This window comes from Leiobunum rupestre, chromosome 7 (assembly GCF_980474605.1).
Source record: "Leiobunum rupestre chromosome 7, qqLeiRupe1.1.hap1, whole genome shotgun sequence".
NCBI classification, from domain to species: Eukaryota; Metazoa; Arthropoda; class Arachnida; order Opiliones; family Sclerosomatidae; genus Leiobunum; species Leiobunum rupestre.
The window spans coordinates 26,684,195-26,699,715 of NC_143390.1; the positions used below are offsets into that span (position 1 = coordinate 26,684,195).

Genomic DNA, 15,521 nt, shown 5'->3' on the forward strand with positions numbered 1-15,521 from the left:
CTAACTAGAAATTCATATAATCATTCTCCTTAACTAGAAATAATCATTTTCCCTAACTAGAAATTCATATAATCATTCTCCTTAACTAGAAATAATCATTTTCCCTAACTAGAAATTCATATAATCATTCTCCTTAACTAGAAATAATCATTTTCCCTAACTAGAAATTCATATAATCATTCTCCTTAACTAGAAATAATCATTTTCCCTAACTAGAAATTCATATAATCATTCTCCTTAACTAGAAATTCATATAATCATTCTCCTTAACTAGAAATAATCATTCTCCCTAACTAGAAATTCATATAATCATTCTCCCTAACTAGAAATAATCATTCTCCCTAACTAGAAATTCATATAATCATTCTCCCTAACTAGAAATTCATATAATCATTTTCCCTAACTAGAAATTCATATAATCATTCTCCTTAACTAGAAATAATCATTTTCCCTAACTAGAAATTCATATAATCATTATCCTTAACTAGAAATAATCATTCTCCCTAACTAGAAATTCATATAATCATTCTCCCTAACTAGAAATAATCATTCTCCCTAACTAGAAATAATTATTCTCCCTAACTAGAAATAATTATTCTTACTAACTAGAAATAATCATTCTTGCTAACTAGAAAAAATAATTATGCCTAACTAGAAATAATTATTCTTCCTAACTTGAAGTAATAATTATCCCTTACTATAAATAATTATTCTTCCTAACTAGAACTAATAATTATCCCTTAATATAAATAATTATTCTTCCTAACTAGAAATAATCATTCTACCTAACTAGAAATAATCATTCTTACTAACTAGAAATAATCATTCTACCTAACTAGAAATAATCATTATCCCTAACCATAAATAATTATTCTTCCTAACTATAAATAATCGTTCTCCCTAACTAGAAATAATTATTCTTCCTAACTATAAATAATCATTCCCCTTAACTAGAAATAATCATTATCCCTAACTAGAAATAATTATTCTTTCTAACTATAAATAATCATTCCCCTTAACTAGAAATAATCATTATCCCTAACTAGAAATAAATATAATCATTATCCCTAACTAGAAATAAACATAATCATTCTCCCTAACTAGAAATAAATAATACATTACTAACAAAAAATCAGTCATATAAAATAAAAATCAATCCGGAAATATTTTCGCTGCCATTGCTTATTTTTATATTCACGTATAATCTACCGGAAACTGTGGCAAATCGGTAGTCATTTTGGGGGATGGGTCGATTTCACACCGACTGACACCAGTGGCTTCGGTAGGGTGTTTCAGAGGGTGCTTGCAATGACTCACTTAAACGTAGTCTTAAAAGAAAATCGAACATTCCAAAACTCATCATAGTGGAAGTTATAATTATTTAATTTTATAAATACTGTTACTACTTTAACCTTATTTAAATTCACAGACTGTTTTTCAATAATTTGGAAATAAAATATAATTTTGTTATACGTCTTTAATCCTTGGTTCCCTGGAAACTCTCATTTTATGCCTAAGAAAATTATTTCATGCCCTGGTGAAAAGGGGTTAAAGTTAAACGCCCCCAAACCTGAAACCCTTGAAACGCCACCTCCTGACCGACACTGAACTCAATGAACCCTTTGACATCAGTTGCCATGTGTGTTATGGTAAAGTATAACTATAGCGCTCACCGAAAACCGAATTTTGTACGTGGTTTTCATTTTGTAATGTAATGATCGTTAGCAATTAGTAGAGCCTAGCGCCGCCGAACCACCGCCGCCGAGTCATTTACTTTTCAGCGCGCCGCCGCCGCCGCAAATAAATTTTGATTCTGTCACCGAATTGTTTTGAGATTTTCTAAGTAACCTTATTGCTTTTCTTCAAAAACATTTAGGAATTTTTTTCCCAAATTTTCTAACGGGGGGGGGGGGGGGGAAACATTTGCACCTTCATGCTGCCGCCGCCGAAAAAATTCAACATTTCTCGCGTTGGCCACTGTGTCTCTTTGTAAACTGATAAAGCTAATTATATAAAATATTATTGAAGAAAATATTTTGAGTAGCTAGCGAAATCTGCTCCAAATAGGAAAATTACGTTTAATAACTTACTTATGATAGAAGCTTATTTAAAATTAGCGAAATAGGCTACGGACAAAATCTGTAGTTACAAATTTTAATTTTTGTAAAATGGGGATACCGGAAATAAAATATTTCCGACCCACCAAAAAGATTCACTTTTAAATAGAGCTAAATAAATAGGGATTCGTACCATGTTGACCCATAAAATAGGCCTAAAAACCTAATAAACGCGCTGGGTAGAACACACATTGACCATTAGAAGAGTTAAAAACATATTACATATCTCCCAAACTCCCAATTACTATCACCGAGCGTCCTTTAATAGTAATTCGGCCCTAGAAACGAAAACTCGCTATTTCGTTTTTTTATTTAGCTGTAGCGGTAGCGGAATAATACACTCTAATGGAATTAGTGAAACTGAAACTGTGTCACTTTTTCTCATTAACGAACTATCTTCTTTGGCGCGGGAGGGGGCAGGGGGCAGGCGGAAGAAATGACCAAAAGCGTGTTTACTTTTTAATGGGTCAAACTGGTCGCGGACTAGATAAAAATGGCCCCTCCGCATGCACACCGACATCGAAAAAGGACAATGCTATCGTCCGCGCGAGCAATTTGAATATTAATTTCGACCCCCCCCCATTTCGGCCGGACCTTCTCCTTCGGAAACCTTTACAGTTCCGATTATGTGGGCCAAATTTTTCGGAAGGGGGAGTTTGCCTACTATTAAACTAATGAAAATCTAAGCCGGAGAGTTCCAGCGACACGCGCTACGCAAAATAATGAAAAATCCGTATCTCGCTATCCGGGATCGAAGCTCAGTATATGGGGTTACCCGCTAGTTCGAAAGTAACAATTTATCATATCCTCCTGCCTTTGATTTTACCATCAGCTAAACTTCAGTTTTGGGATGAACCGGGCCAATTTCACACCGTACTGGTTGCGGGCGGCCATGTTTGGTTGGGGTACCTTTCCGAAACGAGGCTGAACGAGAAAGATAAAGCTAACTAAAGGATAGCGCGACGGATTTAAAAGTATTTTTCACGGAGCACGGGCCACTTGGAAAATAACGGGGCCACGCCCATGGCTTCGTTGAAATTCAGCCGGAATTCCAAGTAGAAAGTAATCTACGAAGACCGATAGCCTTTTTGCGTATCGGGCGCTCGCTCATGTTCCAATGAGTCGGACAAAGTTTGCCTGTTCCTATGGGGATAGGCTCAACGACCTTGAGCTACAACTACTCGCCATTATAGAGAAAGCAACGCTCGCGACTTACCCCGAACACGCCTTCACTGATTTGACCGCCACTGTCCGATTTCGAGATTGAGATAGACGTAGTTAACTAGTCGGCTAGTTGTGACACCAGTAATGCGATCAAAAGTCAAGAAATATGTACTCCGAGTGAAATTTCCATTGTTACCTAAGTTATTCCCAGAATATTTGATAGGTGGGCTTCTCCCCGAATATCGACAGACACTGATATGAAAGGAGTTTACGTGTGACATAAAGAGTAAATTAAAATTCGTTAAATCATTCATTTATTCAATGTTGGAAACTAAATTGAAAAATCGTCTGCTACGATTTCATTTCATTGGATAACGGCGAACGTTAATTTCATAGTTCATTTTTGTTTTGTATAAAATTAATGACAAATCATTCAGTCATTCAAATTTTTGATAAAAAATTCAGTCATTGATACTTTTTGATAAACATTATTCGGTCATTGATACTTTTTGATAAACATTATTCGGTCATTGATCTTTTTGGACCAAAATTATTCAGTCATTGGGACTTTTGTATAAAAATTATTCAGTCATTGGTACTTTTTGATAAAAAATTATTCGGTCATTGGTACTTTTTGATAAAAAATTCAGTCATAGATACTTTTTGATAAAAAATTCGGTCATTGGTACTTTTTGATAAAAAATTCAGTCATAGATACTTTTTGATAAAAAATTCGGTTATTGATACTTTTTGTTAAAAAATTCAGTCATAGATACTTTTTGATAAAAAATTCGGTTATTGATACTTTTTGATAAAAAATTCAGTTATTGATACTTTTTGATAAAAATTTATTCAGTCATTGATACTTTTTGATAAAAATTTATTCAGTCATTGATACTTTTTGATAAAAATTTATTCAGTCATTGATACTTTTTGATAAAAAATTCAGTCCTTGATACTTTTTGATAAAAATATCAGTCATTGATACTTTTTGATAAAAATATCAGTCTTTGATACTTATTGACACCTAGGAGCAACAAACACAAGGAGAACGCAACTAGCCTTTAAACACGCTAAGGCAGTGTTGTGTACAAATTTCATTGGACGAGCCTTTTCACTGTACGTTTTACGGGCTGGGGGAAGACAATTTCCGAAATTTTCCCTTCCGGCGGCAGCAGGCGCTAACCAATGAAAATTGTACACACAAAAATGCAGGACCTTTGATGGGTTGCGTTCTCTTTGCGTGGGGTGTTGTGTTTGTTGCTTCTAGTGGACACTTTTCAAGTACTGTTCTAAAAAGTTATTAGATACAACTCGCTGTAACATACATATTATCTCAGTTTTAAGGCATTGTTAATCTATCACACATCGTATACATACGCATTTTATTAAAAAAAAAAGAGATAAATAGCTACTTTATTTACACAGTAAATTTTTTAAAAGGTACAACATTTAGTACACGGCGACTAGTTTCGCGCTCTGTTCAGAGGCATCATCAGGTCTGGCTTTAACAATTTTAAAATTAAACAAAAGTACGGTAACTAAATAGTTAATACCGAACTTGAATTTAGTTTCCGTTTTTTAATTATTTGAAGTGATTCTCTACTATTTAATTTAAAATAATTGTCTACGTAGGTGATATGTTTAGGTTCATTAAAAAATAGTTTATGGGTCGGGTTATCAGCGATGTGTTCAGCAAGAGCAGAGTTGTAGGTTTTCCTAATTTTTACATCATTTTTGTGTTGTAAAAATTTCTAATATATTGGCCTCAGGGCCGTATTTCCGCCTAGCCTAGGCACACCTAAGGAAGGGGCCCTCCAGTGATCTTAAGTACCGTTAACGAAAGCATGAACCTATAATATCAATCTTAATTAAAATTTTAGAAATTGCTAGGTTGAACTGCGTTGAAGATTTTGTTTTACAATTACCAAAATTTACTATATTTCTAAAAAAGGGCCCAGGATCTCTAAGTCCGGCACTGATTGGCCCGTGTAGCTTTTTCCACAGGAACACTATAGTTCATAAACGCCATATTTGTCTGATGCCTCTGAACAGAGAGCGAAACTAGTCACAGTATACTAAATGTTGTCCCTTTTAAAAATTTTACTGTGTAAATAAAGTAGCTATTTTTCTCTTTTATTAAAATATACACGGGTGTCTTTTTATACTATTATTTTATTGTCAATTTTCATAGCGGTATTGATGAAAAGATTGAATGATTCCCAGAATGCCTTTCCGAAATCCGTCTGTGTACTTGGTCGCATCGTAAACGGAGCTGCTTCCTCGAAAATCCATTATTTGAGAGATTCGGAAAGTAACAGATGCTTCTCACGTCGGCCTAACTAGTCATTCGCCTACTAGACTTAAATAACGAAATGCTAAAGGGTGGTTATTTTATGCCGGAAGAGAACTTACGTGCGCGGGGGAAACACGTTGCGACCTTTTGACCTTTGAGATATCCCCTAATTCCCCCTCTCGCCTTGACCAACGGGAGGAACAGAGACCAAATAAACAACTTCAATATCTTTGGAGGATGATATTTATTTTTCTTTTGTGTTTTTCACAAAATGAATCTATTGTAATTTTTTTTTCAACTAACGTTTTTTAGGAAAATTTTACATCAAGATCCGACATTTCTGGAAGTTATGTTTTAGCGCGTAACATATTTATTGAACTCCCGAACAATTCGCTTTTCCAGACCTTTGGTTTTTTACTATCAGGGATTGAAAGTATTTTGTTTTAGAATAAAGTGTATTCATTTTTTTTTTAAATATTCGTTTCTTTATAAGGCGAGAAAAAGGTCACTTAAATTTCATAATAATTTACTAGACTCTAAATTAAAAAGGCACTCATCTGAAAGTAGAAAGTTATTATTAAAAAAATAGATTTATTTTAAAACTATTTTAACTATTGAAAGGAAAAAAATATTTCCACGGCGCTACGAAACGTTATCCGCCAAATTCGCAATCTCTCTCTCCGAGCTCTCTCATTTATAAATACAACGCTTTTCAATAAAATCACGAGGGGGAGGGGAGGTTTTATATATAAATTAATGAATATAATGTACAAGTGGATGTAATCGTTCTTATCTATTTACATATTTACATTTTCCTTTTATATACGTAAAATCGTGGAAATTTAAAAAATAAATCGTCCTTCTAAATTAAATTTCTTTTCAAAGAAACCTTCCTTTAAATTTTATTTTCGTCTCCTTAGAACGAAATCGCAACAAAAAAACGCCTCGACTATTTTGTATTTTTTGAAAAATATAAAGACCGTTTCAGAAACTGTCCCAAAGTTTATAAAGTTCTATAATAGATTTGGTCAAAAAAAACGTATTCCTTCTCTTTTTTTTGGTTTCTTAAATAAATTAGTTTTCATCACTTTTATTTACACGTACGTACGAGGCTCGACTTTCACACGATCCGGTATCCGTATAGTAATACGTTTTTATGATTATTATTATTTTATTTCATTGGAATGATGGAAATACGAGAAAAATTGGGATTTTGGTTTTCGAACGACAGCCAGCGAGCCAGCCGCCCAGCCAACAACAGTCAAACTGTTACTTCTAGTCAACAACGCGAGGGGAAAAGGAAAAAATAATAGGGAGGAGTCTCGATCAACGTATACCGACGATTAAATGAGATCTTTTAAATCTTTACAATAATAAATTAAACGATTTAAATCCAATTTATTATTCGCATTTGTTTTTCACCGTTTTCTTAATTAACCGAATGACTTGGCGTAAATATAGTTCGCGCCCTGTTGATTGATTAATCACTTTGTATGATAGTTTTCTAGTGAATAAGAATCGCGTGGAACTAAACAATGACTTCTTTATCGGAAAGCCTCCTTTGCTGCGTCGCCCTCAAATTATTGTCTTTGGCAATGTCCTTGACGCTCACTATCGTCGGTGTCGTGTTCTTTTGCGCTTCCGGAGATTGCGCTTTATAAATACGGCTGGGGATGTTCGACTTGCCCGGATCGAATTCGATTTCGATCATTTCAGTCGATTCGCACCTCACTAAGGGGCACAAGTTCTCCTTAGGCACGGGCACGGGCGAAGTATTTTTGGGGTTACCCACCAAACTGGCGATGGGCGTGGGCCCGATGGTGGCGGGTCCCACAACCACGGAACTGGTCGGCGGGTGCAGAGGATTGCGATATCGACGAAGATTCTCCTCGTTCTGATTATTCGACTTCTCCTCGCTTTCTAAATGTTCTAGTTTTCCGCTGATGGTGTGGTGAGGCAAGCGGCCACTTTCGCGTCGGTTGCTGTGGTGAAGACCCAGCTTAGAACGCGCTCGGCCGCGGCACTGAGTGCGGAAGTACCAGTATCCGATGGCCCCCGTTACCACCAATAAGATCAGCGATAGTAGAGAAACCATCACTGGCACCAATACGCTTTTTCCAGCTAAATACACGCGTTTAAATCAATTTAATATCATACCCATTGGAACTCGCGTAACGTAGGTATCCGAGACTTACCAGCACTGGTTTCTGGACTTATTCTCGAGGTCTCAACTTTGACCTCGATGACGGCGGCTAGCGCGACGCTGTCCGAAAGCTTTCTGCTGATGAGATCGGCCATTCTTTTGGCAGCTTCGCTCAGAACTTGAAATGTCTGAATCGACGGTTCGGCCGTGGAGGACTACGGAAAATTAAGCAATTAGTATTTTATCGTAGCGTGTAAGCTTAAATTATTGTCAATTGTAGAAACACACGTACCACAGTGACTTCTACAGTGTCGTCTTCGTTCATTTTGACCCCACATTTAACAATTATGGGAAATGTATGCGTAAAGTTGTGAAGTACGGGGAAACGACGTAGCTGAAAGCATATTTCTTCAATCGTCACGTCCTAATTGAAAAATTAATATGTTAAGTCTCGAATAACGTGCCGAATGGAAATAGGATGGTCTAAAGAGGAAACGTACAGTGGGCATTTTACTCTTATCGAATAGGAGCGTAATTTTGGCGCAATTGTTGCTGAGAGAGGCGCTGTTGGGTTCGCAATCGTTGCCCATAGCGTAAGGAGAATTTTGCCCCAGTTTGGCGTCGTAGGGGTCCTGACCCACGCGGGTACAAATGCCTCTGGTTTTACACGGAGGGGTGAAACATTCTAAGGCGCTCTCTCTGTGAATGGGTGAACATAAGTGATTGGGCGGGCATTGGCTTCGGGTCTCCACTGGGTTTTGGTAAGGAACGCAGTTTGGGTGACCACACCAAACCTAAAAAGTCAAAAAACCAATTAGGTTAAAAAAAAGAAAGGACTTTTGAAAGACAGTTTTAAAAAGTGATTATTTACCTGCGTGCAAGTGAGGACTCCTCGGGTGCATCGACACGTATTGCATTCTCCTTTTTGCCAGATGCTGCCATCTGGTTGCGTCTGAGAGTTCCAGAGACAAGAGCCAGCGCTTATAATTGGAACCACTAGAATAAGACGTCAAATCAAAGTTTGTAAATTTTGACAGGGAAGAAGATTGATGTTGTTGGCGCGATGATGTCTTACCTTCGTCGCAACGTCTTCCACCTTTCCCGGCAGGACATAAACAAGTGACGTTATTGATTTCGTCGACGCAAGTGCTGCCCTCTGCGCACGGGTTGCTGGAACACTCGTTGATATTGATCCGACAGTCGGGCCCGGTGAACCCCGCTGCGCACTCGCACAGGAACCAATTGACTCCGTCGATACAACGACCTCCGTTGAAACACGGATTTGGCGCGCAGTCGTCCACGTCTTTTGATCGAGACAAAAAAAAAACAATTACCACCCGTTCTTAACGTCTACACCACGCGAGCGGAGATTTAAAAGATACATACTGTGTTGACATTGACCGCCTTCGTAACCTTCGCGGCAAACGCAAGTGTACGAATTGCCAACAGCCACGCACGTCGCGCCGTTCAGACAAGGATTTGATCGGCAACTGTGGTATTTGGCTAAGAAAAGAGCGATTTCGTTAGTCTCTGGTACTGGTCCGACAAATATCGTAACAAGCTAACACTTACAGATCTGACATGTCTTCCCTTCGTAACCTTCTTTGCAATGACAAAGAAACGTATCGCCGACATCGACGCAACTTCCGCCGTTTTGGCACGTGTTAATGTCACAGTGCGTATGTCCTACGTAAAGTACAAAAATTTAGAACATCCGACGAGAGATGTTTGGCAGAATTGTTACTAGCGAAATGAAAAACTTACTGAGGTTGCATATCTTCCCTTTCCAAGGATGTTTACATTCGCAAGTAAAGTCATTGACGGAATCGACGCAGTTCCCTTCGTGTCGGCAAGGATTAGGATCGCATTCGTTCTTATCTGTTTCGAGAAAAGAAACCATTAGTCTTATGGGATGAAAAACATATTTTTTTTTAAAGTCGCGGTCCTTCAGAAAGTGGAAGTTAATTAACGGTATCGCTTTGTTGATTCATTAGAAAACACTACTACCAATTAGGACGCGAACAGTAGTTGCTCGCAGATCGTAAATACCGGTAATTTGCAGTTGGCAGACGATCGGAATTACAAAGGGATCTCCATCATGCCAACGCAATAATAAGCAGGTTACCTTTCGATAACAATAATTACTCCGTAGTAAAGGGGAATTCAGTGTAAAAGATTTTTGTTTACAATTTTCGTCGGATAATATTTTATCAAGACGGACCCCCTCGACGCCGAAACGTATCATTAATTGACTTCTGATGAATTTACCATCGAAGAGCGCAAAAAATATATAAAATACCCTAAAAAAATCCCTTGACGCGCTGGAAAATAGAAGTTCCGCTATTTTTCCCAAGAAAAAAATGAAGCGGCACTTATAGGGTGTGTCTCGAAAGAAGCTGCAGGTAGGCAGTGGATATCCCCCTCCGAAGTAATTGCGACTCTCCAGATCTGGTAGCGAATTTAACCCCTGACCCCCGAAAGAAGGTTCTCTTCACCCGCGCGCTCGCGTCTCCTCCCCACCCGTACCATCACTCTTTTACCCGTATGACCCGGCCTCCATTTCCAGAACACTCTAGCGCGTTTCGGGGATGGTATTCCATCTTACCTAGATTGCAAACGGCTCCTTCCCAGCCATCGGGGCAAACGCAGTGGAAGGTATTGACGCCATCGACGCAAGTGCCTCCATTTTGACACGGGTTCGGGATACAGTCGTTTATATCTGCAACGAAATCAATCCACCGTTAAATTCGATCGGGATTTTATTTATTTTTTTTAACGAAATCTGATTATAAATATTTCTGAATTCTTAGATAAACGAATAAAACCCACAAGGGGAAATTATTTTTTTTGTGAGACACGTTTAAAGGGGGGAATGGACGGGGTTTAAAAAGGGGAGAGAGACAATCGCGTCAATAATATAAAACATTCTTTCTGTCGGTGTGTTACGCGCGAAAAGGTATAGAATAGAAAGTAAGCCTCTATTTTACCTAGTTCTACGGCGAGAAGGTGATAAAGCCATTTGACATTTGGCTGGAAGGTAAGGGGGAAGGCGAACGGCGCGTTGGGTAAGTGTCAGCTCAAGCCGCCGGACGATTTTTGAAAAGTAGTGACTGGAAATCTAGCTAGCGCGGCCCAAGGTTGCGATAACTTCTCTTGTCCTTTTTTTCTCATCCACATCCGGATTGGGTGGAGTTAAGACTCACATAAGAAGGCGTTTGGGAAGGGGGGGGGGGTAGATATCTATAAACAGCGGGAGGGTGACACGCGCATTTAGATGGGGCACACATTTAAGCCTAAAAAATTTCGAGAAGGGAGGACGGAGGGGGGTCAGTTCAATTTGGTAAAGGGGGCAGGCAGAGGGGGCGGCAAACGACCCACACCAATACCCGGCATTTGTCCGGTTAATTACTCGGCCCTACCCCCCTCCCTATCGAAAAAGGGGGCGCGTTGGCCCCCCTGGAATCACGCGGGACCGCGCGCGGCGAGGTATTTGGTCCAAAGGAATTCGGAGCTTTTCGGACTTGTCAAACGTAATAGCTTCGATGTACCGGCTTCGAAAGCAAATTGGTTTAGAAAAAATTATCCGCGGTAACCGACCATCTTTTATATCTCTGGCTTTTTTTTTCAGATCGCGAACGGATATACGAGGAATGTATCCCCACAAACTACGTGCCCGCTTATTGAGACAGGGGCGAATCAAAAAGATCCGCGAAATGTATACCTACATACCCCGCAGTGCAACGGCAGCCGTACCCAATCGAGTTTTAATACGGCTATAATCACGCGATTCTTATTATTTCATCTAAAGAAATAATTTCATTTCAATCGATAAAAATTAATATATTTTTTTAATGAAATAACAAAAATTCGTTCTACCTGATCGCGATCTTGAAATTTAATCTTTGATAGGTCGCGAACAAAGATAAATTAATCGTAAATTTAAATAAACGCGAAGGGCATACGAAAGATAAATCAACTGAATAAATTCAAACCTATCTCATGATTCCTTTTTAAAGTCGATAATTAAGAAGAGGAAAAAAAGGGCTGATTTAAGTCTTTCCAAACTATTTGGAAAGCTACCATTTGTTATCCGTTCACGTCTAGTTTATTATTTAAAATAAAAAAAGCTAAAAAGCGATGAGAAAGGGTTAAAAATAAAAAAGATGCTTTTTAAAAAAAAGCGAAATCGGCGATCAAATTCTTTTAACAAACCACGAAAATTTAAAGAATAAACCACTTTAAAAAAAAATAGTTCGCTTTTTTATATTCTTTAAGCCTTTCAAAACGTCTCCCCTCCTCCTCCCGCGCATCTTTCTTCATTTCTCTTTGACTAAGCATGCTTTAAATTAAGAACGCTAGGTATCGACTCTTCGCAAAAATGCGATACAAAACAAGTTGGCGAAAAAAAAACCCCAAGACAGCCGCGAGAAGGAAGATGAGAAAGAAGGTAAAAATCTTCGGTTGGCAAGGTGTATTAAGATTAGACACGACCGAAGAACTATCCCCTCTTTAAATAAGAACTTTTTATGCATAGTTTCGGGCCGAATGTGGCGGCCGCCTCGGGGCAGTCGGCCCCTTCGGATTCCTTTCTGCAAACCGCCCAATGGACACGGACGTCTCGCTCGAGAAAAAAAAACTCTCTTTTTAAAGCATGTTGGCTACTCTTTCGATTTTCATCTTGAACTAGAATCTCTTCACTCCCTTCCCCCTTTTTCTCTCATCCCCCCAGTTCTGGATCTCCAAAAATTCTGCACCCCTCCCCGGGCCTACTCCCTCTACATATAATGTACGATGGAAGCTTTCTCTTGGAAACAAAATTATCTTATACTATTATCATGCCCTCCTCTGCACCCCCCCCCCCCGTCCCAATAACATCCCATCCTTAGAGACAGTTCGTATCTGACATCATCGCGATATTTTTATTTAGAAATTGAGATTAAGGTTCTAATCTTAAATAAGCGAAGGTTTTTTTTTGGTTTATGGGGCTCGTTAGGTTTAATTAATTTTATGGTTTGTGGTAAAATAAACGGCGTATCCTGTCGGAGGTAACTTTGAGTTCATAGTGGGAACGCGACCGACAATCGCCGTGAAAAGTTTATTTCAGACAGGTAGAGCTATTTTGATCCAGACTTTTATAGAGAGGTTTGATCGTGTTATACAAAATAGAAGAACTGGAATTTAAAAGTATACAACTATGGGATACCAACTACTACTAAGATATGGCTATAGGGTCCAAAGGCAGCTTCCGATCTAGCAGTAATACATCTTTTTGGATCGAATTTGAATAGAATAGCGGGGTTCGATGTCGTTACGAGATTTGCACAGAGAGGGAGCCAAATTCCTAGTCGTGACTTTACCAAAAAAAAACTTAGGGAGCTATTTTATATACAGTTTTAAAAGGAACGCAAAAACGAAATTCGAAGTAAAATGTTGAAACATTTTTTGGGGTGGTGGTCGGGGGATTTGCGAAGTCGAAGCGAATATTTGACAAGTTACTAAGTGAATTGTATGGTTTTTTCCTCGAAAACGAGCAAGAGTGTTCGCGAATTTATGAAAGTATTTTAAGTGTTTCGAGATTCTTTTTCTGGCTATATACCTCGAAGTTGACCCGAAAGGTCACGCGTTATTCGATACGGCCATCGAGGGCTACCGCGCTAATATAGGCGTGCCCTCGCGTCAATTTCAACGCGATAACGTTATTTAAGCCACGAATCGATTGATAGTTTTCTAACGTTAAACTGGATGTGGATTTTATAATCGCGATACTAATAGACTTATGACGCTGTAATCGTAATAAAATACGGGCTTACTTTCGTGACAATGTCTTCCACTGTATCCTGGATCGCAAACGCAGGTGAAACCACCATTGGGTTCGCTGATACATTTGCCGTGGTCCCCGCAGACGGTTGTGGTTTGGTACTTGGAGCCGACTAAGTTATGTATCAGACAAATGTCCGTTTCTGTTTGTTGGAAGAAATTACCATTAGACCAATATTTTTATCAAGATATACCCAGTTTCAAATACAAACTAAATTAGTAAAGTTATTTGACGTAAAAAGTTTCCTAATATCGGAAAGAGAAAAATTTACGATTTTTCCCAGGGTAGAGCGTAACAGGTGTCTAGACCGACGCGCAAATGGACCTTTTTTATATTTATAACACGGTTCTAAGAGCAAACTTATCCGGGAAAGTAATCGCGTCACAGTGAATCTCGTTAGCGAAAAGAGAGGCGTCATTACGGTTGGTATTAGTGTAAAGTACCACTTGAGACGAAGGTTATATTAACAGGCGACGTAACAACGTTTCTGGGAAGTGAGAGATAGGAAGCGGGGACGTTGCGGGGGGACAGTCGAAGATGTCGGCAGTTGGGACGATTAAAGGGAACGTCTCATTGAGCACGGGGAATGCGCAGTGTGAGGTAAAAGAACATCACACTCTCGAAGAGAGAAAGAAAAGGAAAAGTAATGTCCCACACAAGAGAGAGAGAGAGCGCGACCTGGCGGGAAAAGACCGCGATTCCGCAACAGTCGGAGATAAAAAATAAATCGAGGGACGATTTGTTTGACTTTCCATTTCGTCTTGGTTTATCGTCGCTGAGGGAATCGTGAAATTAACTCCTAAACTTCCGACGGAAGTAATTCGTCTTTGGCGAACCCCGACACCGCGAAGAATCGGGAAAATCGGCTCCTCCACCCAAATTAAGAGAAAGGCAGGAATCGTGGACAAACTAAATATTGAGCGGGGGAATCACGCTTGTTGAAGTGTCGGAATTAACCATGGCTTAAACACTTATTTTGAATGGGAAAGACATTGCGTAGAGAGGCGGAATAACTCAAGATGGCTGGTATGGATGGGGATAATTACCTTGGCCGCAGGGTGGATTGTCGCACTTGTTCCTGTGGATTGAGCAGTTTTTGCCGTGGTATTCGGCCGTGCATCCGCAATAATAGTCGCTGTGCATATTAATGCACGAAGCTCCGTTCTGGCACGGATCGGGGTTGCACAAGTCAACGTCAATCTGCGTTCGGCCATATAGAAAGTAAAAAAAAGAAAGAGACAAACTTTTTAGGAATAATAATGAGAAATATCGGCGATACAATCTAAATTTGGACCAAACAAATCAATTCCCCTTCCCCCTTTTCTTAATAGATACATACACGCAAGCTCATGTTCGTACGATAAGGAGGAGAGGGGCAGACAGATTTGTTATTGGCCACGCGTGATCCGAATTTGAGTCCTCAGCGCGAACCGTAGATCGAGTCTTCGCCTACACGAATACTTAAAAGCGTCAATGACCGGCGTCGATCTTATAAGGTAATTCCGTTCGATCGCCTGCGAAGTTTGTAGCTGCCAAATTCATCCCGCGGTACATTCCGTCCGACGAGAAGGTATTAGCCCTTACGCGGACCATGGCCAATTTTGAGAACTGCCAAAACGGTCATCGATACCCGAAGATATCATCTCCCCCCCCCCCACACACACACACTCCCCGAATTAAAACCTAGACGCTGAAATCGAAACAAGATGGTTTAGCTATATATCTATCATTTTAGAAATATATTGAAAGAACACATTCTTTTTAAACATAGTCGACAAAGGTATTAATGTTCTAAGCAATAAGGTTAATCGATGATGTTAAACATTTCTGGCGTTATTTTATAATTAATTAAAACTAGCTTTCTAATTGACTAAAGCCCAGTTCACACTATACAATTAATTGGGCCACTATTTGAAACCCACTAATTGTGAGCAAGAAAATTGTACAGTGTGAACCGAAAAAGTTGGAACAATGGTTACAATT

At 39.1% G+C, this 15,521-nt stretch overlaps 1 protein-coding gene across 4 annotated transcripts in view; it reads right to left on the minus strand.

The window, feature by feature from the left end:
* Nucleotides 1-5,811: 5,811 nt before the first annotated feature.
* Nucleotides 5,812-15,521, minus strand: part of Ser (protein serrate) — a 58,171-nt gene continuing 48,461 nt past the window's right edge. For all 4 annotated transcript variants that reach the window (XM_090180758.1, XM_090180760.1, XM_090180759.1 and 1 more), the window contains 12 exons: nucleotides 14,585-14,738; nucleotides 13,531-13,680; nucleotides 10,326-10,439; nucleotides 9,485-9,598; nucleotides 9,293-9,406; nucleotides 9,107-9,223; nucleotides 8,796-9,023; nucleotides 8,592-8,716; nucleotides 8,221-8,514; nucleotides 8,013-8,144; nucleotides 7,773-7,935; nucleotides 5,812-7,698 (listed from right to left, as the gene is read on the minus strand). In XM_090180758.1, coding sequence (XP_090036884.1) covers nucleotides 7,106-7,698; nucleotides 7,773-7,935; nucleotides 8,013-8,144; nucleotides 8,221-8,514; nucleotides 8,592-8,716; nucleotides 8,796-9,023; nucleotides 9,107-9,223; nucleotides 9,293-9,406; nucleotides 9,485-9,598; nucleotides 10,326-10,439; nucleotides 13,531-13,680; nucleotides 14,585-14,738 — 2,298 coding nt within the window. In that variant the 3' untranslated portion in view covers nucleotides 5,812-7,105. The remainder of the gene's footprint in view (nucleotides 7,699-7,772; nucleotides 7,936-8,012; nucleotides 8,145-8,220; nucleotides 8,515-8,591; nucleotides 8,717-8,795; nucleotides 9,024-9,106; nucleotides 9,224-9,292; nucleotides 9,407-9,484; nucleotides 9,599-10,325; nucleotides 10,440-13,530; nucleotides 13,681-14,584; nucleotides 14,739-15,521) is intronic.